Below are 25,273 nucleotides of genomic sequence, written 5' to 3' on the forward strand. Positions count from 1 at the left end.
TTGCTCCCCTTTCACCTCACGGCCGACCGTTGGCCTACGCGGAAGGCCGAGCAGCGGGCTTCTGGCTGCTGCAAGGCAGGGGTGTTGGGTACAGGGTACACGGAACGCGGGGGGCGGCGGCGGCGCGGCTTTCCCCGTGCGGTGATGGCGAGGGAGGGCGCCAGGAACCGGGCGCCGTTGTAGCGGGTTCAGCGGCGGGCCTGAGGCGACCTTAGCGCGGATCGCACGCGCCATGGCCCCCATGGGCATCCGCCTGTCCCCTCTGGGGGTGGCCGTATTTTTCCTGCTGGGGCTCGGGGTGCTCTACCACCTGTACTCGGGTTTCCTGGCCGGTCGCTTCAGCCTCTTCGGCCTGGGCGGCGAGCCGGCGGGCGGGGCGGCCGAGGTGGCGGCCGACGGGGGCACGGTGGACCTGCGCGAGATGCTGGCCGTGGCCGTGCTGGCGGCCGAGCGCGGCGGCGACGAGGTGAGGCGGGTCCGCGAGAGCAACGTCCTCCACGAGAAGTCCAAGGGGAAGACGCGCGAGGGCGCCGACGATAAGATGACCAGTGGCGACGTGCTGTCCAACCGCAAGATGTTTTACCTGCTCAAGACGGCCTTCCCCAGCGTGCAGGTAGGTGCTGGGCCGAGCTGCGAGCCCGGAGCGGGGTCGGACCTGGTGTGCGGGGCTGGGAGACACCGATGATGTGTGCAAGGTCATGCACATGGGACCTTGTGGCGCTTGTGGCTTTACCACTGGGGCGACGCTCATTCTCCTCTCCCTCGTTGTAGGCGGGCGGGTGTTGTCCGCGCTAGGGAGAGCTGGATGGGCTTTGATGCTGGGATGCTGGCTAAGTGAACTGCATGTCTTTAACGGGCTGCTTTCTAAGGAAGGGGATTGAACCCCTTGGACCTTTGTGTTCTCCTAGGATTTTATGCCTTGAGGTGGTCGTGACTATTGAGTCCATGTTATCTGGCAAGCAGTCCGACCACTCAGAAGGGCAAGGCCTGCTGAAATCTTTAGTGTGCCAGAGCAACGGGAGGAAGGGGATTGGTTCATGAATTGCTGAAGCCGTAGTTGTAGCAAGATCCAGTTTATAAATGCTGTGTAGTTTGGGCTACCTTTCAAGGAAACATTCGGAGGTATGCTTTCTCACAATTTCATTTCGGTGTATTCTCGCACTCAAGACTCTTACTTATGTCAGAGAGAATTAAGTAACAGCCACCTTTTCTTTAGTAGGTTTCTTGAATGGGAGTTGATATTGTCTTAATCTAAGCATTGTTTCCCTCTCGGAATCCTTTTACTGCAGCTGCGTTTTCTTATCCATGTGTTTGCGTGTGCGTGTGCTCTTACACTCTTGCTTTCTTGTGGCTTCTTTTAAGTAGGTGAGGAAGACCTGAAACTAAGCTTCAACTTGAATTCAAGATCCATTGCCTCAGCTTCTTTAGCGCTGAGTGCTGGGATTACAGGTATCTGCAACAACCTCCGACTTTACAGTGGGCCTTTTCCAGTTTATCTTATTTCTGGAGGAAGGGCTCAACACAGTGTAACAGAATCTTTTAAATGTATCATCTAACAGTAGATAGATTTTGGCTTCTAGAAACAAAAGTTGCTTCCAATAGTCTTATTGATTAGATAAAAACATAAAAATTAAACCCAGGTTTCTTTGAAAGGCATCAGACCTGCTGATCTTCAAAGAATTGGTATTGTCATTAAAGAATCTCACATCTAGGTAATGCTTCTTCCTTTCTTACTCGTTTTTCTTTTGGTCTTGCTTTTGTTGTCACCGCCTCCTCCTTTTTCCCTCCATGAGACATTGGATGTCACCTGTTAATACACTGGAGTGTATTTTTTTTCAAATGCCTTCCAAGACCATACACTGAATATTTCCACATTTCCTTGTACCTTACCCTCTTATTACTGTGACAAATAACACCGCCTTTTGCTTCTAAATGTGAGGTATACTTGTGAAATAACTTGGTCTTCTCAAAATACATGTACTTCCCTAAAAGTTAATGGAAGAAATGGGGGTTGATATATGGTATTTTTGTGGTACTGCAGCGAATACACTTAATGTATTCTAGTTACAAGCTCAGATACTGGTCACATAGAACTTTATTTGAACTAAATAGCAATTTTAAAATGTATATCATTTGTGCCCATTTTCCAAATGGGTGTTCTGGCTCATGACACTCCACGGCTTATGTGAGCTCCTCTTAGAGGAAAAATATACAAATATTATTGTAGTGATAGTAAAATGTAGCAAGCACAGCTGCTTTATCTAAAGTAAAGTAAGCTACATCATAAGTTTTGAAACCTCTCTGTCAAGTTTTCACATATTAACAAGCAAAAAGAATAGCTGCTAAGGGTAGCACATGACATTTTCTTAAAACAACACTCAGCTTTTGAATTTCAGATGTTCACTTAGTGCCTTAATAGAAAATAACTTTTCTTGTGGCTGAATCTTTGTTTATCTGCCTTCAGTGTTCACGTTAGGTATTGATTGCTGTAACAGGATGTTATATTGATTTATGAACATCGGTGGACTTAGGATGTGTGATATTGAACTCTCTCCTTTACTCCAATTTATTAAACTAGAGGTATAATGGAGCCATTTAAAAAGTAGAGATACAGCCTTAGGCTTTTGGCTTGTTTGTTTCCTTTTCTCCTCTCTTCCAATGTCTAAGCACTATATCATCAATGCTGGTTAGTTTTTAAGCCTCACCCCAATTTATGTATATATTTATTTATTTTGAGAAACTTACTTCATGCTCTCCAGTTAGTTCATTTCCTAATGCAGAGTAACCATTGACAAGGCACAACTGTCTCCTCGCCTCCCTTTTAAATCTTACCACCTTTCAAAGTGAAAGCGGTATGTTTTCTTTTTTCGCACTACTTACCTGTCTGGAGTTTGTTATATGAGATTGCCTGTTTGATGTTCTCACTTTAATACAATATAGAGGCAATCACTCTAGAGCACTCTTGGCGGGGTTGTTACCCAAGAGAGACAGGCCAGTGACACAAGAAGTGTGTGTTGCCCAGTCAAAACACAAGTTCACACTTTCATTGCTAGGTTTCCTTTTGTCATCAGTTGTTTTCAGACCATGGATCTACAGTCTTAGAGGCAGCTGCTTAGGCAGCTTGGCATTGCTTAATTTCACTGCTTCAAAGCAGTAATCATTGAGAGGCATCTTACAACTGCCTGCCTGGTTCTGGGTAAAAGCAATATAGGTGATATAGCAAGTTCTAGTCTTAACTACAATGCATTGGACAAATGGAATACCATAGAGTAGATGCTCAGAGAACTAAGGAGCATAGTGTTATAAGGAAATCAAGAGGTTTGTTTAAGTGGGTTGTGGTTGTAAGGGATAGAGATAGATAAGGATGAGTCTTTAGGGATACGTAAAAATGACAAAACTGGACCTGCAGCTTCTAGTAGAGCATCTACACCTGTGGGAAATGCTGGATTCACTTCTCAGTCCTGCCAGAGAAATGACTTGAAAGAAATCTCTTCTTTTATAGAAAGCATTTTTAAAAAACTGTTTTGATTGTGTGTGAGTGTTGGTATGTACACATGAGCGCACAAGTGCCCTCAGAAACCAGAGGTGTTGTTTCTCCTTGGAGCTGGAGTTAAAAGCATTTGTGAGCTGCTGGACTTGGGTACTAAGAACTGACTTCTTACAAATTTAATTAATTTCTTATTTATTTTTGCAGTGCTGGGAATTGAACTTAGAATCTTACACTAACTTGGCAATTGCTCACTCAGCTATATTCCTAGCCTTGAACAAAGTCTTTATGGTAGTCCTTTGTACACTTCATTAGTTATCTTTGGTAGCATGATGTGGAAGCAAAGTTGATAAGAAGGTGAGGGAATACAGGCAGTGCATAATGGGAAACTTAAGAGTCTAGTTTTCTTTGTTTGTATTCAATTTTAAGGTATGAGACAGTAGTAATAATTGTTACAGGTTGTACTTGAGAGGCAGATGGGACAGATATGGTAGCCATTTATTTTTACATTTTGAAAATAATCAATCTTCAGAGAAACACCTGATGGATATTTAGTAGAAGGATTTGGCTCTTTAAGAGGCTGAGAAATTACAGTCTTCAGCCTGCACACTGGAAGCCCAGGAACATTGCTGGTGTGGTTTAGCTAAAACTCAAAGGCATAAAACCCGTGGACGCCATTGTATACGTCTTAGTTGGAGAACAGAAGAGTCCTGTCTCGGCTCCAGCAGTCATGCAGAAGGGGCACATTTCCTCTTCCTTTCCCTTTTGTTTATTCAGGTTTTCACAGGATTGAGTAAGACCCATTAACCTTATTGCATCTGCTTTTTCAAATGTTAAATGTATTACAAAACATTCAAGCTACACCCAGAAATAATATTTAGTTAAAAAATCTGGGTACCCTATCATCGATTAGAGTGCATATACAAAATTATGTGTGAGATGTTGTATCTAATAACATATTAATTATATAATAGGTTATGGGTAAATGTGATAGATGGTTGATTCTTCTAAAGGTCAAAAGCCCTTCAACCCAAATTAACTGATCTATCATAACTGCACCAATTGTGTTTGAAGGCCTTGCACTTTCATAATATTGGTGAAGAGTAGTTTGTTTCTCCATTCTGGAGTCCAAGTTGCAAACCTGAATATTTGTATAAATTGTATACGTGTGTTATATGTGCATGATAGTATGTATTATGTACTAACTTAACAACCACCTTATATCCAATACATATATTATTGCTGATCCCTGACTTGGTTGCACAAATTAGCATTTTTTTCATTTAAAAAGCTATAGAGCACTTCTATTTTATAGCTGCTTCATATATATCACAAAAATCTGGGCACCCTATCATAGTGTATGAAATGTATCTTAAACCATATTTATTCTCCCTTAAGCTTTTTTATTTCTTAGATCCAGATCTACCATTTTATTGTGTTATTTCCTATGTATCTTTATTTCTCCTGTCTCCCAGTCCACTTATAATTTTTCCTTCCATTGTTCTTCTATACTGAGGTTTAGAGGAAGAAAAGCTAAATTGAATCATAATGTAAGAATTTATCCTGCCTCTTAAACTGCTTAGAGTATTAGATATGAAGAGAACAATACATTCATTAGGAAAGACTTAAGTAGCCAGTGCTGTCCAAGGTAGCTGTCCTTTATACTGTGACTCTGAACCAGTTGATGGTGTTCACGTGTGGTTCTGCCATGAAAACATGGCAGGAAAAAGAGGAAAACTAAACTTTTTATTAGTCAAGAAGTTAGATATGTCACATTTTTGTCCATATTTCACTGGCTATGACATCTAATGTCAGATAACAACTATGTCTGATAAGTAGTTACCAAGAATGTGTAGAAATAGCAATGCTAGGCATCATTTACAGGCTAAGCCTGTATGGTCAGTTTGTAATTTACTGGTTTTTAGAAACTTTTTATATCACCCACTAAAATCATAGCTTCTCTGAAAATCTTGATTTCTGTTCCTATCATAAATGACTTAATTGAGAGTAGCCAGACTGAGGTAAGAAGGAGTGGTAGTGCTTGGTGAGAACTGTTTGTAGGAAGTCAAAGGCTTTTTGTGATTTTGTTATACTTAGTTCCTGGTTTAATCTCATGGACACAGATCATCAATGGGAGGCTTTATCCAGCAGCTCATGAGAGCAGATGTAGAGACCCACAGCTACACCTTAGGTGGGGCTTAGAGAACCCCCAGAAGAGAGTTAAAAGAAGTGTAGGAGCCAGAGGTATTGAGAACACCACAGGAATGCAGGCCACAGAATCAACTAACCAGGGCACATAGGGGGCTTACAGAGATTAATCAACCATCAGGAAGCCTGTATAGGTCTGAGCTAAGTCCTCTGCATATATTATGGTTGTGTAGCTTGATGCTCCTGTAGGACTCTTAACAGTGGGTGTAGTAGTGTCTCTGACTTGCCTGCTCTTGAGATCCTTTTCCTCCTACTGCATTGCCTCTTTCAGCCTTGATAAGATAGTTCATGCCTACTCTTATTTCATCTTGTAGGCGAATTTTAATCCAGCAACATATTTGTCTAGCAAGGGATCACATCCTAAGACCTTCCAGGTTTCTTCTATCTGGCTAGATTGCAGCAGGCCACACACCTCTAATCCCTCTGGCTAGAGTAAGACACACCATTAGTATACACCCAGATACCATGAGAACAGATAGAAAAGAGAGGCAACTTAAGAGACCACTGAAGAGAGAGGTAGTTTTACTGGGACAGTTTTACAGAGACAGGTTGCAGGTGGAGACAGAACAGAGAATGAGAAGGAGCTAGAAGAGAGAACAGATTGTTTTTGAGGTCTGGGAATCACCACACAAACCACTCAGACACCTATCTCAGTCAAACAGGGCTGGTTTATTGAACATAAACCCTAAGACTGATCAATAGGGACACACAGACCAGACTCTGGAGCTGAACTTCGACACCTAGCTAGAATCCCATAGAGCTTTTAAGCCTGAAATCCACAAACATCTATGCCAACTTATTCCACCACTCAGGATTTAGGGATGGGTGTTGCCTTAGGAACATGTCTTTGTTGTATACTTATTCTGTTTCCATTGCTTGAGGTATTTAGCTGTGGTGGGGGACTTGCCTTGCCTAACATTCATCTCTTACCTTGCCAATCAGGATGTAAATTATCCATGTAAATGACTCTTTCTCCTACTTAGGATGTCAATTCCCAGGGATGTCTTGGAAACTTGGAAACTTATATTGGAGCAGGTGTCTCTTTTACACTGGGGTCGAGCCCAGTGGCAGCTTATGTATGCAAAACCCATAAAAGCTCATATACAGGTGCTGGAAGTACTGCCAGATGATTGGTATGGGTATAAGCTTATTGTGGTTAACTGTACAAAACAGTTTTAAGTGAATTCTATTATGATTGGTTTCCAAGACCACCAAAACCAGAACATAAGACAATATGCAGTCATCTCCCACATGAGAAAGTTTCTAAGTAACAGCAGAAAATGGATGGCTAGACATGCAACAGTTACCTAGGCATTAACAATTGCCAGAGTTAATTTGAGGCCAAGCAAACTAATTCAGTGAGAAGCTGAGAGAAGCTAGATTGAATTAGTCAGCCTGGAGAAGAGTTTGGGCAAGAACAGCTGAGTTGAACTAGTCAGAATTCAGAAAGAGCTAGAAAGGGTGAATTTATTTAGCAGTAAGCCTCTGTGACACCAATTAGATCTGGCAAATAAAAGCTACATTCGCATCTTGTTATGCTATGCTTGCTTGATATCCCTGGGAGTCCTGCTCTTTTCTGAAGGGAAATGGAGGAGCAGTGGATCTGAGGAAGAAGGGGGTTGGGGAGAACTGGGTGGAGTGGACAGAGGGGCAGCTGTGGTTGGATGTGATATATGAGAGAAGAATAAACTTAAAAATAAATAAAAAAGATGGGAAGCTCTGTAGAGGATGTGACTTTAGTCTGTCTTATTATTTTGGTAGCCAAAATTGCTTAGAATGCAACAAGCTAAATATTTGTTGAATAAGTGAGTGAGTATAGTACAGAACATGAGAAAAATATAAAGGCTATTTACAAGAATCAAGTGAGGGTGACTTAATATCTTGATAGACGTACGTAGTGACTTAAAACTGGGAGGTAGACTCTTCAAGACTCCCTGACCCACCTGTGGGAAGTTGACAGTGGGAAGAGGCCTGGGTATAACCTATGGGAGCCTGAGGGGTTTCAGAGAGCTCTACTCAGGTGGAGCCGGGATCCTTGACTTCACACTGCACAAACACTGGAGGAGTCACTGTGAAACAATGAAAATTAAATATTTGTTGCTAATGTATCAAAATGCATTTGATAATAAATATTTTACATCTGACAATCTGGAATTTTTAGTGTTGTGTCATGGGTTAATCATCAGCTGCCTGCCTTTTGTTTGTTTCTTGCATTCTAAATTTTTATCTCCCTCACACTCTCCTCCTCTGTATGTTCTTAGTATACATTATAAAAGAAAGCAGTTGGCATCATGTTCTACCCAGTACCTGTGGCTTCTGTTCCTCTGACCCAGTGCCCAATGCCTTTTACTCCAGCTATGCTTGCCTCCCATCTGGCCCACTGCTTTGGAAACAAACTAGGAACATTGTTCATTTTAACATCAACATTGTTATTTGAAGGAATAGAACTCACTTTCTAGAGCCTGCTGTGTTCTCTTTTAGGTCTTAAGTCAAATACCACCTGTCAGGATTCTCTAGCTAACTTGGTTTTTGTTTAACTATAAATAACTTTATTACAGCAAAGTTCATTTATCTGCCCACTTCAGGTATACAGTAATTTTGGTAGGTTTGCCAAGTTGTGAAACCATCATCATTCGGTTTCCGAATGTTTTGTCTTTATAATAGCCTTTTTATTTCTATTCCCTGCCTCAGGCAACTACCATTGTACTTCTCTTTAGCTTTGTGGACCAAAATTCAATGAAATCTTAGGCCATTATGGTTCTTAACTCTTCCTTCTTTCACAAAGCTCCAGGGATAGCCCAGTCCCTTCCCAGCATGGGCACTGTGGATCCACTTGGCAACTCATAAAGTATCTGTAAGTCCAGTTCAAGGGGGTTCTACACCACCTTCTGGCCTCCAGGATTCCAGCCACATGTGATAACAGACATACATGCAGGCAAAATACATGAATTTAAAATACTTTTGTCTGCATTCTTTTCCTTACTCCACAATTTTATGTATTTATGCTAAATCAGATTTATTTTATATTTTAATTTTTGCTTGTATAAATAAAAAGATAGAAATCTTTACCTTCTTATCCTTCGATATATGTTAGATACATAGTTAAAAGATAACAAGGCATTTTTTTTCTTTTTCAATTGCTTATTTCAATTTTATGTAGGTTTTGTAAGTTGCTAGTATATCTACTTAATAATCTCCAGGATTCCTTTTCCTTACTTCTTAAAGGTACATTTTAGATCACCAGTTTCCTCAGCTATTATATCCCTTAGGACTCAAATTCTCTATTTTTAAGACACATCTCTTTAGAACAAAAGATTTATTTTTATTTATATGAGTACACTGTAGCTGTCTTCAGACACACACCAAAAGAGGGTATCTGATCCCATTACAGATGGTTGTGAGCCAACATGTGCTTGCTGGGAATTGAACTCAGGACCTCTGGAGGAGTGGTTAGTGCTCTTAACTGCTGAACCATCTCTCTAACCCTGAGACACATCTCTTGTATATGTACTGTTAATGTTCTAGAAGTTTGCCTCTATATGTAGTTTTTTATGTGCAATATTCTAGAGTATATCTATTTTCATACTTTAGGGTTTTTTTGTTTTTTTTTTTTTTTTTTTGGTTTGGTTTTTCGAGACAAGGTTTCTCTGTGTAGCCCTCGCTGTCCTGGAACTCACTCTGTAGACCAGGCTAGCCTCGAACTCTCGAACTCAGAAATCCTCCTGCCTCTGCCTCCCAAGTGCTGGGATTAAAGGCGTGCACCACCACTACCCGGCTACTTTAGGGTTTTTATTTTGTTTTAGTTTTAGTTTAAAAATGAGTCTTATAAATTAGCCTAAGGCGGCCTGAAACACACTCCTCCCTAGCGCTGGATGGTAGACATCTGCCAGAGCTTCAGACCCTCGGGACTCTCGCTGACTCCCTTCAGTGGTACATGTATTTAGTGTCTATATTTAGAGTGTCTGTTTTTATTAACCAAAACAGTAAAATTGAATATTAGAAAGTATTTGAAGATGTCAATTGGAATTTTTTATGTAGTGCTTTATTGAATTCCTTGAAGTATTAAGGCTTTCATTAATAAGAATTCATGTGATTTCTCTGAGATGCATTTATTAAATGATAATGATTTTCTCCTTTGTGTCTAACAACTGTTTTCACTGTAGATAAATACAGAGGAACATGTGGATGCATCTGACAAGGAGGTCATTGTATGGAACCGTAAGATTCCTGAGGACATACTGAAGGAAATAGCTGCTCCTAAGGAAGTACCAGCAGAAAGTGTGACTGTCTGGATTGACCCACTTGATGCTACACAAGAATACACAGGTGGGTGTCAACTGTTAGATTGTCATTTTATGTTAGAGAACACAGACCGAGGCAGGTACAGTATATACATGGTGGCAGATATATCTCTTTAAACCTAATAACTTTTCCAGTTAAGTTTTAAGAATCCAATTAGATTTCCAGACATGCAGACTAGATGATTAAGCCATTATATGAGCCATTTAGACAGAATGGATGATTCTCGCTCTTCTTTCCCATACCATATCGTATTCCTTTAATAACGTTAGATTATTCAGGATCAGGAGCTCAACTTGATCCTTAAGAGTAGCACCAGCATGCTATTAGACACCTAGTACTAAGAAGAAAATATTAGAAAATAATATAATATTTAGTTTGGATGTTGGGAATTCCAGTTTTATTATATATACATTTGACATAAGAATTCAAAGTTGTAAATTGTATAGAGCCATAAAGTTAAAAGTAACAAAACAAGATTATTACAACCAACCCCTAAATATACACATTCATGTTATTCTTACCTAGCTTAAGTTTCATCTCTGTGGCATTATCTCTGTGGCTGTTTCTTTCACAGAGGTATTTAATTTCTGCCTCTCTTTTTCCTGATGTATGTTAAATGGCAAGACCCCCAGAAAATGAGAGTTTGTACTTTTTCACCTTGGCATTCTATATACTGACCTTGAACCAATAGATCTACTCAATAGATTATTACTATGGAGAATGAAGAGAAGATAAAGATATATACTTAATAACTAAAGTTGTAAAACTAATTATATTATAGAATAAATAGTAGAAACATAGAATATTGAGCTTTTTTGCAAAAAAAATTTTCTGAAATAAACTAGGTCAAATACATAAATATTAGCATATCCATTTGTTCAGGAATATTATAAACTTCTAACTTGGTTTTTAAATTTGATTATAAAATTAAAAGTTAATTTATATCTAAAGATGGATAATTATCTAAAGATGGACAAATTAGGAAACTAAATTCAGTTGACTTTAATTTGGCCCAAGAAATGGATTTACTGAAGTGATGGGCTGGGTGAATAGCCCAAGTAACTAGGTCTCATAAGTACTTAGTAGCTCTTGTCTTTCTGCTTAGAACAGTTTTGCTTTTAACTGATGTTTCACAAATCTAAATTCTAATGAGGTAAGTATCCTATTTTGTGCTGAAATTAAACACAGTACTTTAACAACCATGCCTTTGTGTTTTCTTCTAGAGGATCTTCGAAAGTATGTCACTACCATGGTATGTGTAGCTGTGAATGGCAAACCTGTGCTAGGAGTTATTCATAAGCCATTTTCTGAATATACAGGTATGAAGTGTGTGAGCACCTTTGAGAGGCAGTGGTACTGAACCATTTGTCTATATTACTCAACTATTATTCTAGGATTTTAAAAATTAAAGTCTGTCCTCAACCCTTGTACACTACTTCACTGATGACAGTGAGGGTTTTATGGTTGACATTGATAGTATGTGACAGAACACAGCTTCCTAAAAAATCTATTGAAATACTACTAGGTAGAGACATTGTACAGCAGGCTGTCTTGTGGTTCTTGTTGGAGTTGAGGCCTAGGATTCTTACACTGGCTTGTGAAATAAAGCTGGTATTTATCTAGCCAAATCTTATGCAGAGCTCAATAGTGTGATAAAGGAGAATGATACTTAAACATCAAAAGTGGGAGAGTAGCTGTTCCATGTTTAGCTACAGCACATGTCTTATATCTGTAGAATCTTCTTAGGGCCCTGGCTTTTCCATTCATCATACAGTCATGTTAGTTTCCTACAAAGTACAGGTCAGGTCATTGATGGCTGTGTTGTGAAAAGGCATGGATGACCATGTCAAGGAACTGGAACTTCTTATTTATTTTGGGTATGGCCTTTGCTGGTAGCCTTGCCAATGTCAATGGATGCAGGGAAGATAATTATACTCCACTTACTCAGCAAGGCTGCCTGCTCTTCTGATTTTCTAAGGTGTGGTATAGCTAGTAGTTTCATATTTACAATAACAGCACAAGTTATAACTGTTATGGGGGAAGAATAGTTATTATAAATACTATTGCTAACTAACAGCAATGGTTTGTCATGCTTTTAAATAGTTAATTTCCATCAACTTACAGGGCAAATATTATGGTACTTGACAGCACCATACTCTAAGGTGACAAGGCTATTAATTTGTACAGTGTCCACCATGTCAGTATTGAAAACAGTCCTAATGACTAGGTATTGTGGATAATATAGTGTCAGCCTCACATTTGTGTATTAGTTTCTTAAGGCTGTTATAATTAAAAATAAAAATATATGCATGAATGAAATGAACTGAATGATAATGAAAATATATTAAAAATATTCATCTATGTATGAACTTGAAGCTCAGCCTGGGCTCTGTGAAACTGTGCCTCAAACAAACATAAATTTTTTCTGAACTAGTGATTCCTAGGAGATAAAAGCAGAAGGGCAGGAGTGAGAGTTTTCACTTTCCAGTTACATGGTCCTTCAAGATTTCTTAGTTTCATTGTATTTTAAAGAGTTTAAAATACTGTTTAGTTGCAAAAGTTTTTAAATAGAAACTATAAATGGTCTTAAACACTAGTCTGTAAGTTGGAAGACAAGAGCTAATATGTTGGCAGAGATGCACTGTCTCTGAACCATATAAGAGACTATTCTGTGGTTTTCTCTGTCTCTGGAAGTTTTCCAGTAGCTCACAGTGTTCCACAATCTGACTTACTTACCACCTTGTGTGGTTTTGAGGTGGGGGGAGACATAATTTTCCCGTATTCTATTCTTGTCCAGGCAGCTAAGTGTTCAGATGAGATTGTAGAGTAGCTGTTATTAGGAACTGGAGCTACACATGTAGCTAAAGAGCCTAAAACGGTGTGAAGAAGGCAGAGTTTGGAGTAGAGTCTTGAATCAACTCAGACTTGTCAGGATCCTCCAGGAGGCAGGATGTTGGGTGTCCCTTTGAGACTCTAGCAGCTAGTCCTTTTGCTTCTGACTGTTGACTTCAGAATGGTGGAAAGATGGCATGCTTTTATTGCAAGACATGGTGTGTGTTTACCTAAAATAAGATAGCTGTATAATTAGGTTCTACTACCATGATAAAAAGGCATGACTAAAAGCAACTTGGGAGAGGAAAGGGTTTATTTCACTTACAAATTATAGTTCATCAAGGGAAGCCAGGAACTGAAGCAGTACTAGAGGAGTGTTGCTTACTAGTTTGCTCCTCATGGTTTGTTTAGTTTAGCATGCTTCAATACCTCCTAGAACCACCTGCTTTGTGAGGGAACTGTACACAGAGTGTTGGGCCCACCCACATTGAACAGAACATGTCTGGAAGAGTTGCCTACAGGCAAATCTGATGAAGTTATTTTCTCTATGAAATTTCCTCTTCCAAGATGACACTAGCTTGTGTTAAGTTTAAATTACAACAGTAATTTAAAAACAGTAAGTAGTACAGTCACCAGAAGTCTTACTTTAGGAACAAGTTGCTTGCCAAAGTATCTTTGTAAGTTAATAAAGTATCCTTTTCTATTGTAAGCAGCTAGCTTACTCTGCTGTTACTTTTCCTGGAGAAAGGAGTACAAACATAACTTACTCCAGGTTGTAACAGCAGTTGACAATACCAAAGAAAGGCTTGCAGCTAAGTTTAGCTTAGGGAACACTAGGTCTGGGGTAATTTATTCGAGAAACAAAGTTGAAAGATTATTTACAGGTGACTCAAAATTTGCAGAGACTGAGTCATAGAGTCCTATTCGTTAACCTGTCGTCCTACATATGCTAATACCACCCAAGAACAAATGTTCCTGGGAGAGTGGAAAAAGTAATTGCTGGAATCCTAGATGGAACTCCTTTGGTACAGTACACCTAGCCATCACTGTCTTGTATTTCATATTTTGTTACCATATCTTCAGGACTAAAGGTACTTGGGCTTTACCATGGAAATGGGATGCCCATATTATGCCTAGAGGGTAAAGCTATATTGTAACATCCATCATATTAAAGTAAAAGTGCATGCCAGTCAGAAACAGAACTTCCATAATTATGTATAGACAGCAGTCTCTTCCTAGATAGGAAGTTTTGTTGCTTTGCAGTTTTTGATTCCATGCTATACATTAGTATTAACAGAGCATTAGTGTTATCAGAAGTTAGCTATAGTTGACTATATAATGGAGCTCCTGATAGGAATTATTGTTGTGGCAATTGGAATAGAGCTGATCAGAATTCTTGCTGCTTATAATTAATCCATTAAGCTTGAAATTCTTAGAAACACAGGTTTTTTTTTTTATATTACTGTATTGAAAGAATTCATAAATGTTCCTAGTGGCGATTTGTAGCTACTAGAAATATGTCAGAATTCTATGTGTCAAACTATCAGTGGCATTTATTTTCTACTGTGTTTATGTTTTGAATCAATTTGTTTGTTTTGTTTTATTTATTTGTTTGTTTTTTAAACAGGCGTATGTAGTTATGGCTGGTCCTAAATTCAGGCTCCTAATTCTTTACTCTATATAGAAAACAAGGCCCTAGAATGGGAATAAGCTTTCCTGTTCAGCATCAACTTCCACTCATTAACCTACTGTGGCTCTTGACTGTTTGTTTGTTTTTTTGTTTGTTTGTTTTAAAGTAAGAGCCTCGGAGAGATGGCTCAGCAGTTTAAGGCGAGGCTCACAACCAATAATATAAAAGTAAGAGCCTCTGGGGACCCTGTGTTTCAGGCAATGAGATGAAGCATAGATTCAATGAATAGGGCTTCTAGTTACTTTTGCCTAACATAGACAATAGCTGGGATACCCTATTCATTTCTTTTTCCTTTCTCCTTCCTACTGTAGATACAGAATTACTGTAGAGGAGAGAGCTTGTCTTGAACATTGAAAGAAATAGCAGCAGCAGCAGCAAGCACCCTTTAAAGAACAGGAAGGTTTCAAAGCCTTAGCCTAATGAGTCACTGTGATTCCCGTTTTATGTTCCTTTCAGAGTGTGTGTTTGTGTGAGTGTGTGTGTGTGTGTGTGTACTTTATAAAGTGAAAAATGCAAAAGCAGGCATTAGTGTTTGAATCACTGAACCACACCTACTTTTTGGTCTTACTTGCTGAGCCAAGTAATCAGATTTACATTCAGTGTAGCTAAATGCAATACAGGCTGAGGAGCAAGAGACAGTGTCCTGTCTTGGGCTTCACGTGTCAGGTAGTAGGAGATTATAGGGAGGGGCCACTCCCTGGACTCCACTGGGTTTTTCTTTATCATTCATAAAATAAACATATTCTGTAGCTGCTCATTTACCTTATCACCTAAATCTAATTTAAATATGTGTTGGAGCTGGAAAGATGGCTCCATGGTTAGGAGCACTTACTTTTCTTGCAGAGGGCCCACTTAGTTCCCAGCATCCATATTAGGTAACAGTCACTTAACCACTCAAAACTGCTCCAGGGGATCTGCATCCTATTCTGGCCTCCTAGCACCTGTGCTCACGTGTGCAGACATACACATAATTTAAAATAATGTTTTAAAAATAAGTTGTCTAACCAAGTAAGTGCTATTAATTAGTGTATTATGTATTTAACAAGAAGTGCCTTTTAAAATACTGAATTAGTAATTGCTTATATCCTATACAATACTGACCCCTACAGCTAGAGCATCGTAAGTTCATATCTTAGTTAAACAGAATAGTTAACACACCTTAATTAGAAAATTTGGCGATTTTCTTCATCTTTTGAAACTTTCTTGTAAATAATTACAAACATAAAATTATGTGAAATACTCATGAGCTCTTTCTTCCAGTGTCCTTTAAGTTACAAGTAATATATTTTTGTCTTCAGTATTTTCATTTCTCTGCATTCTATTCCTGAAGTAGATTGACAGCTGCTTTCTTAAGATAAGATCTTATCAAGTGAGGTAGGTCTCTTCTAGCCTCTACACTGTTGCACTCTGGTCTTTTAATGGGCAACAGCTTCTTTACTTCTTAGCCCCGTGCAGTTTCTTGCTGTGGAAACCAGACCACTTCTTCCATAGAACCACCTAAGTCTTCTGGGGGCAGTGACAGGATGCCACTGGCTGACCCTCCTTTAGGAACTTTCTCTCATGTGTGGTGGGGAGGCTTCTTATTAGGCACCTGCTTTAGTTTTATTTCTTTGGTCTTGTTTGGTCTTGTTCCTTGAAGAACACTAGTTGCCTTTCCAAATGACAAGAGATGTCTTCTTCCTCTCTCCTCCCCAGGTGCCATATCATTTCTAAGCCTTGTCTTATAAGTGTTTTATTGACTTGTTTTAAGCTTAAAAAGGAACCTTGGCCCCTGTTAGCTGAGTTTTCCCATCACTGAGAATTTTCTGACCTCTTAGCAATTCAAAGTTCCCAATGTCATACCCACATTGGTGTTGCATCTGGCAGCTATTGTCCTGGTCTTCTGTGTTTAATTCCATGCCTACTCAGCAGTTTGGATTTGTCCCTCTCCTCCATGCCCTACTTACTCTGTAGGGATAGATGAAAGGGCTTTATGTTTACTTTCTTTGTAGTTGTGGATAGACTTCAGAAGGAGGCCACCATCATCCATGGTGACTCAGAAACCTAGACTCTCCTTACTTTCCTTTTTTACCCCATGTAGCTAGGAATAAACTACTACATTCATTGATAGCTGTGGTATTCCACAGTGAGTGAATGTTAGAAGAGCAATTTTGCTGTTCTAACTTCTGACTAAATTTGTTTTCTTACATTGTTTGGACTATAGTGAGGAAACCTTAAACCCAAAACATACGTATATGCCAAGTTATCACTTCCACCTCCACCCCACCTTCCCCCTTAAGTTTCTTTTTTTGATCCATTCTTTGTGAGATGGGGTATCACACTGTATACCAGGGTGGCTGGAATTCACTATACAGACCACAGTGGCTTTGGACTCATAACACCCTCCTGTTTCAACCTCTTAAATGCTGGGATTGTAGGCAGTATCCAGTTGGCTTTTTATTTTTATACTCTGTCCTATTTTGCTTTCTGTTGTCCTAAACATCATGACCAGAACTAATGTAGAAAGGAAAAGGTTGATTTCATCTTGGAAATTATAGTCCATTATCAAGGATAGCCAAGGCAGGAGCTTGAATCAAAATCTACACAGCAGTGCTGTTTCCTGGCTTGTTTCCAGGCTCCCACATTCAGTTACCTTCTTTAAAATTTTATTTATGTCTCTAAATGTGTCTTTGTGGCTATATGCCACTCACATACATATGAAATTTTGTGTAAGGGCACCCACAGAGGCTAGAAGAGACGATCAGATCCTTTTGGATGGAGTTATAGGTAGTTATGAAATACTTGACATAGATGTTGGGAATAGAACTCAGGTCCTCTGGAAGAGCAGCAAGTCCTCTTAGAGGCTGAACCATCTCTCCACCTGCTCGGCTACCTTACATCCCAGGCCCACTTGCCTAGTGATGGTACTGTCCATAGGCTGTATTCTCCTACATTAAGTAGCAGTAAAGAAAATGCCCTATAGACATGCCTGGAACAGTTCTTTAGTTAAGGTTCCCGCTTCACAGGTGTGTCAAGACTGCTCACCAGGACATGCTCCTTGATAAGACAGACTGTAACTCTAATTCACTTGAACTGTTTTGTGTTTTAAAGCCATTCGTGAGAATGCTATTACAAATAATCTGTGAGTGTAGGAATAAGAGAAAATCAATTTTAAACTTTGAATTATCTAAGCAATTGTGTTCTTGTAACAGATTATTCTCCCTGAGTCTGCCTTTGATATTGACCTCAGTGTGCAAGATATTTGCTAAGGGCTATACTGAGGTGAAATGTTTGAAGTAGGGGAAGAAAATTGGAGAAGTATAGCTAGGAATTGAGTTACAGGGTGGTCGCAAGAGGTTACAAGAGGCTCAACTGGTAATGAGGAGAGTACCAGAATTCTTATGCCAAATATTTGATAACCATTATAATTGGGAAGGACACAGGGCATTTAGAAGCTTTGTTTCAATACATGCCTGTTATAAAAAAATAAAGTTACTTTTGTACTTACAAAAACAGTTTAATGGTTAAATCTGTAGAAGGTGACTTTCATTTTTAAATCACTTGGTTCAGAAGACTGTAGTTTATGTACTGCTTTGGAGTTGTAAAGCTTCAGTGTTGTTAGTGAGTATCCTATTTGCTTTTCAGCTTGGGCAATGGTAGATGGTGGTTCAAATGTGAAAGCCCGTTCTTCCTACAATGAGAAGACCCCAAAGATCATCGTGTCTCGCTCTCATGCAGGAATGGTCAAAGAGGTTGCTCTTCAGACATTTGGAAACCAGACTTCAATCATCCCGGCTGGTGGTGCTGGTATGTTCCTCCTGTTTTTTCCCATCTTGTGGTTCCATAGTATGTTCTCAGCATATGTGATCATTTCTCAGGAGACTAAATTATTTGTTTCATGCATGGGCACAAAATAAGGAGACAGTTTTAAATCACTTAATCACTACAGAAGTCCTTAAATCACTATAAAAGCAAATTGCCACCACTACATACCAGCAGCATTGCTTTTTATATAACTTGACTTCAAAATAATTGTTCTATGTGTTTATCATTGACCTGTCAGGAGGAAAGATGGAGGACTTGAGATGTTTCATGTGGCAAAAAGCTGTCAGGCATCATCCTAGGGATTGTTAGAATATGGCTAATCCCTGGATCACTGAACTCTTCAATTTGTACATTTTGGATGAACAAGTCTTGTATTCACCAAATTTATCATTTATCCTCTGCTCTTAAACTATTTCATTATGAATCAGAGCCCACAGTTCGAAAAACAGACATTGTGAGCCACATGTAGTTTTTGACTTATCATCTGATTAAACCACCTTCTAAAATGTTTAATTTAATTACTATGAGATGTCTATAAGAGAAGAATATAACATGGATTTAGCTTGAAGAGGCCACTTGATGAATCTTTATCATGTCAAAATATTAATTCAGATAAATAGGTTAAAATCAAAACATTTGTATTTTAATTGCTTTTCAGCAGTGCTAAGGTAGAAGTAGTTGAATGGGAGAAATGACACTTTCCACCATGTTAGTTAGGAAAGGTAAATGACTAGAATAGCCAGGGGGATGAGATGAACTAGACTCTAGATGTCATAGTGGTGTCGTCATTATTGTCACCATCGCTGGCTTCACCTCCTCCTCCTCTTCTTCCTCCTCATCCTCCTTTTCCTCCTCCTCCTCTTGTTCCTCTGCTTCCTCCTTTCCTCTTCTTCCTCTTCCTCCTTCTCCTATGCAAGTGCTGTCTCATTACTAAAGAAAGTGGGGTAGTGCTGCTCTTATAATAGGTGTCATAGACAGGCTTGTTGAAATTGACAATAGTTTAATTAGTAAGCTTAGTTTGATTACATTATTGCTATATCGAGCATAATATTGGATTTGTTATTTGTTAACATAATTATGTTGGGAAATGATTTTAGATTTTGGCAAAGAGAGTGTAGAACACTCATGAAGACGTTATTCTGTTCCATTTAACTATGTTCTTGAAAACATTATACTTTTTATTAAGTCATTTGAGTAATGACCTAAATTTAAATTCTCTTTGTCTTTTAGGTTATAAAGTTTTAGCACTCTTGGATGTGGCTGATATGACTCAAGAAAAAGCAGATCTATATATTCATGTGACATATATCAAAAAGTGGGATATATGTGCCGGCAATGCCATCTTAAAAGCCCTCGGCGGGCATATGACCACTCTGAGTGGTGAAGAAATCAGTTATACTGGGTCTGACGGCATTGAAGGGGGACTCCTTGCTAGCATCAAAATGAACCACCAAGCTCTAGTCAGAAAACTTCCAAATTTAGAAAAGTCAGGACATTAGTAAGCATTCCTGACCACAGGGTGCAACTCTTCCAGATGTGAATTGTTCGGCCTGAACTGTTGGATGTGTTGAAGGACTGGTGTAGACTATGCATGGTTAAGGCCGTCCTCAAGTACTTTGGAAGTACTTATGAAGCATCAGAGACTTACTTTCCCTGTAATAGGATACAAAATCAGGGAAATTAGATTGCTTCATTTCTCAAGTATTGTCTTTATTTTTGAGACTATTTTCATACAGTTGTCATACACAAGGCTCATATATATATACATATATATGTGTGTGTGTGTGTGTATGTATATATATATATTTGTGAATTAAACTCTAGAGCTGAGTCTACACTGTTAGGAGTCACCATTTTCACACAACAAATGACGAAGTCTGCACTGTTGATACTTCCATATAGAATTGGGTTTGAGGAAGGCTTCGTTTTATGTAGAATTTAGTTTAACCTTGAGGTTGTATCTTATTAAAAATAAAATCATTGGTGATTTTTACTTCTCAGATGGAAAGCACAAGAAGTCTCATATTAATATGCAAACAAGTGCTCTGTTCATCTGCCTTTCTATGGATTTAATAGAAATGGCTTAAATAGGTTATTTTCTTTGAAATTTTACTAACAAATTTACCAGCTGGTAGAAAATACAGACAAATGACTGAGTTATAATTGGAATTGTCTGAGTGTTGCTGTTGATTTTCATTTCCCCATAGAAGGGGCCATTCATTGTTCATCCTTTCTCCACTGACCAAGATTTAGTCTTTAACAGAAAAGTTGGTTTTAAGTTTTAGTATTAGTCCCATGAGTTGCTGTAGTGTCTCATCAGTGATGAAAGATGCTGTAAGATACTCTTAAGAATATAAATGATTCTGTGATAGTTGAAAGTTACTTGACATACAGATTGAATAGTTTTAGCTATTTTTCAGGAATTATGTTTTAGTTAATTTTTGAAACCTTGCCAGGTTTTTCTCTAGACATTGTCTTATTATCAAGAATGGGATTGTTTTTTTCTTAGCTATTAGCAGACTTACTTAAAATAATCAAATTATCAAAGGAATTACTTTTGACACAATTCTAGTTTCTCATTGATAAAAATTTTTTTTCCACTCAGTTGGCAGAATGTGGCAGAAAAAGATATGGTAGCGTTTGTCATGTTGCTATAACTATGAACTTGTTTTCTGAGCTGTATTTGTTGATGTGAGTGAGCAGTTTTTCTTACTGTGATCTAGAAAATTGATGTAAATAATCAGTCATGTTTTTTCATGTGGCTTTGATGCCCTTGTCAACTTAAATGAGTACTTTCTCATTTTTTTCTTTCTTAAAAATGTAAGCCTAAAGAATATTTCTATTTATTTTCTTATTTTAGAGCTAAAATTGAGCAAAGGATGGACATCCTAGCCTGGTATACTGTGCATACTTGAGGTTTGCATGTCATGGGGCCCAAAACCTATCACTCTTCAGCAGTTGAATGAATCTTAATACAGTACAAGTGCTTTCTCCCATACTTAGCAGCTGGTAACAAATCCACTAGAATGGCCTTTGTGTGGTGAAAAATTTTTGGTATTTGAAAACTTGGTATCAATTTAACAGGACATGTTAGTTTTTAAAACAGTTTCAGACAACTAATCTAATCACTAGATAATACAAAAAGAGAAAGGAAATCCTGCTTTCTATGGAGAAATGCCAGAAACAGGTACTCTCACCAGAATCCTGTGATAGGGGTGTCTGTGTTCACTGTAACATGTCAAAGCAGGAAATGGAATTTAATTGGGTATTTTTTAATGTGCAGAAACTTTATCATTAATTACAGGTAAAACTAGTTCATATTTGTAAACACAGTTGCTTTTGTTTTTAGTTTCATGAATAGGTGTCACTAAGAATAAGAATATTGTGCGTTGTGCTCAAAAGTAAAGATGCTGACTGAGAGATGAAGGCAGTTTTTATAATTTGTTCATGTTGTCTAGTTACTAATGATTTTACGTACTTTTATAGACAGTTCAGTTTTTTAAAAATTTTTGTTTAGACAATATACATTACAAGGAAAGTAGTATTTATTTATATGAGATATTATTGTGCCAGAACGTATCTGCTGTGGAGTATGTAATATCTTTCAGAATTAATATTAAATTGTTTTATTTCTAAAATACAACAAAACAAGTTTATATTTAGAAGCTTACTTGTTTCCCTTTAATAGAAGCAGAGACATCCACAGGTGACATCACCGTCCCCTCTCAGCCACGCATCAGTCCCTTCGCTACCCCTGCCCACTTTTCCATTGTTACTCTTTCTTAGCTATTATATCACCTGGATCCATGCCTACCCCAAAATCCTTTTATAAACTCATTCCTCTTTATATTGGCCACTCAGCAGGTAGAATTGAGACTTTGGTAAAGTTCACAGTGAAAGTCACCAATCCTGGAAGAGATCTAGTTAACCATTATTTTTGAGGCTTCATGAGATGTAAAGAAAATTACCTTGGAAGCCATGTTGTTCATGTTTCATGTTGTTATATGACTCAATACTAACATTTTTACAAAATGTTCCTACCCATCTCAAGAACATTAGCCTGGAGTATGCTAGTGAATTGGATAGGTAAGCCTGCTGGTTTCTCTCCACTTGAGTTGAATTTACAAGGCTGTACAAAATAGTCATATTCGTCTTGGTGGTTTTTCTCTTTTCCCCAGTTTTTTTTTTTTTTTATTCTTTACTAAAATACTAAATGAGGTATTAGTGATAAATAATGAATTGACAAGAGCATCTAGATTTATGTTATATGAGAGTTATGGGGATTCTTTGTTTCCTTTGGACTGTTCTTCAGATTATGTCAGAAGAAATTAGGTGGGGTGAAGGTTAGGCAGAGATGGAAGATTCGGAAGCCCAGGGCAGAGAGAACCTTAAGGGTGAGAGGCTAGCACTTGCCCTGGCTCCTGTCCCTACCGTGCTTTTAGTTCAAAAATAGGATAGTACTCCAGCTATGAAGGTAGTGCTCTGGTAACTCAAGCAAAAGTGCAAAGTGCAGTCTAGTGCAAACCATTTTAACTTCTTGGTCATAGTTGATGGTCTTCCTGGGACAACATGGGAGGTTAAAGCAAGAACTACTGGGATTAATTCTAGCTGCAACTACCTATGGTGGCTGTGTATATTGTTGCTGTGTAGAAACAGTAGTAGTTTCTCATTTTAGGTCTGATTAAGATTTTTTAATGATATACCTGCAAAGTGGCTCTGTCTTAAAACTGTATAGAAAACAAAAAAAACTAATCTTTGGGAGTTTTCCTTAAGAAAAAAAAAGTCGTGCCTTAAACAGGGCATTGTATGTTAATAAATCAAAACTTGTTTTTAATAAATGGGGAAAGTAGTTTTTTCCCATTAAATTTTAAGTTCTTTTAATGTGTTTTATATCAGAGTTGGGGGACGTCATTAAAATTAAATAAAACTGATAAATTATTTTTGCATAATGTAGCATTTATAGTTGAAGTACATTTTTCTAAGAACTGGATCATGATGTATATAAGTCTGAAATGATGTTTCATCATTTAGTTTTTAATTAAATGTAAGACCAGGATAGATCACATTTTACAAATTTTACTTTTAAATAAATTATTTCAGACAACTTCATATTTCTCTAATTCTCTGGAGTAACTATGGTTAAAAAATAGCTGTTAGTGGTACGATTTTGGTGGTCTAATAGTTAAATAATACTGTGTGATGTTACATAACAGAGTTCCTAATGACGGAAGGATTCTAATCTTGACAGCCACGATTAACAGGACTGCTTCACAATAGTGAAGTTTACAATGACATGGTTCTGTGAGGTGCTGATATATGTGTAAATTGTTCTTTTTTATACTATCAAAGCCTAGCAGGTATATGTATTCTGACTTAGCATTGACAGGGTTTTTTTGTTTTTTTGGTTTTTGTTTGGTTTGGTTTTTGAGTTGGGCAGTAAATTAATTTAAGGGAAGAAATGAGATGTTTGCCTTTGAGATAATACAGGACAAACTTTGAAGTTAAGGATGATGAATAATACTAAGACAACTGACTATGTATTGTGTTTGTGGCCATTCCCTAAAGTATTATATAATATATCTTATAAAGTACAAAAGCGGGGGTTGTAATTCTTTGTTAGTGTATTTAATTAATATTATATTAAGGTGTAAAACAAGTGTCATTCTCAAAAGACTTGTTCCTCCAATTTAAAAAAAAAACAAAACTAGGAAAGAAACACACTAAGATAGCATGAAATAGGTAATCTGAAAACAATCCCATATACGGTCTTCAGACTTTGTTATGTGGAGTCATTTGGAGAGGGACCCTTCTTGTCCTGTACTTTCAGTGGCCAGAATCAGCCTTTGCAGTCTATCAGGGTGTCTAGAGTAATGGACTACCTATTCATAGGACTTGTTCATATTGGCAGTGCTCCCTTGAGCAGCCTATGCCTGTGTCACCAGAATTGTGTCCTTTCCCTGATCTTTTAAACTATATTTTTCATCCTCTCTCCCTGTTAATCCATTTCTTAAAATGGGTCAATGGTGAGAGAAATTTGAATATTTACCTTTGAATACTTCTTTCTTTTCATATATATAAAGCCATGGAAGAAATAAGCCGTTCTCCTTTGGCAGAGATGCCACATTTTGTTAGCAGGCTCACCTGCCAACCCACTTCACCAAGTTGAAGTGTAGCTCAGTGGTGTCACCTGAAGAAATATCCCCTTCCATGACCTTAGAAGAGTGCTTTATGCCTCACCCATACCACTTTCATAAATGCTATTAGTGTACTTGCTAAGGAGATGAGATGGAAGATGTCTGTGTGTGTGTGTGTGTGTGTGTGTGTGTGCGTGCGCTCGCGCGCGCGCGCACGGGTGTTTTCACTGTATCCCTAGTACCTAGTGTCTTGCACAAACTCAGTCTAGACTGTGCATTGAGTTGAACTAAAGGGTCACTACTAGTGTTAGCATGCTTCATGCCTCAGTAATATAAGCTAGTTGTTTCCTTTGCTGATATTTGTAATTATCACCCACACACACTACGTTGTTTTTTTGTTGTTGTTTTTAAAGTTTTGCCTTTCCTCTAGATACTACCCCATGGTCAATTAACTGTTAAAAAAAAATGTGATTGCTTCTAATGAAATAATTACTCCAAACCCTGCCCCCTAATTATACTTTGACAAGTGAAATTGAATTCATCAAATAAATCAGTCATGTCTGAAAAGATTGGTATGCTGTGTTGGTGTTTCTCTATTACCAGTTTCCATCTTTTTAAAATGTATAATTCTATAGCATTAAGAGTATCTACAATATTGGGCAATCTTTAGCATCTATTTCCAGAACCTGACCCACCGGTCCAGTCAGAAATATTACTAGATAGTGGCTTCCATTCCACCTTTGTCCAGTCACTGACAAATTTTGTCTCTGAATGTATCTGCCTGGGATCTGGGATTTTCTGATCTTACAACATACA

At 38.2% G+C, this 25,273-nt stretch overlaps 1 protein-coding gene across 1 annotated transcript; it reads left to right on the plus strand.

The window, feature by feature from the left end:
• Nucleotides 1–232: 232 nt before the first annotated feature.
• Nucleotides 233–25,026, plus strand: Impad1 (inositol monophosphatase domain containing 1). The gene is made up of 5 exons (XM_028770192.1): nucleotides 233–613; nucleotides 9,859–10,021; nucleotides 11,221–11,316; nucleotides 18,144–18,305; nucleotides 19,554–25,026. The coding sequence occupies exons 1-5, from the start codon at nucleotides 233–235 to the stop codon at nucleotides 19,820–19,822; spliced, it is 1,071 nt and encodes a 356-aa protein (XP_028626025.1). The 3' UTR covers nucleotides 19,823–25,026.
• The last annotated feature ends 247 nt before the right edge of the window (nucleotides 25,027–25,273 follow it).

Source organism: Grammomys surdaster, unplaced genomic scaffold (genome assembly GCF_004785775.1).
Source record: "Grammomys surdaster isolate TR1022 unplaced genomic scaffold, NIH_TR_1.0 64, whole genome shotgun sequence".
Lineage (NCBI taxonomy): Eukaryota > Metazoa > Chordata > Mammalia > Rodentia > Muridae > Grammomys > Grammomys surdaster.

Bases quoted from the DNA above. Each gene is read 5' to 3' on its own strand.
- Impad1 (XM_028770192.1), top strand. From the start codon at position 233: ATGGCCCCCATGGGCATCCGCCTGTCCCCTCTGGGGGTGGCCGTATTT. The intron at 10,022-11,220 runs GTGGGTGTCAAC...GTTTTCTTCTAG, and splicing joins TGCTACACAAGAATACACAG to AGGATCTTCGAAAGTATGTC. The intron at 11,317-18,143 runs GTATGAAGTGTG...TTTGCTTTTCAG, and splicing joins GCCATTTTCTGAATATACAG to CTTGGGCAATGGTAGATGGT.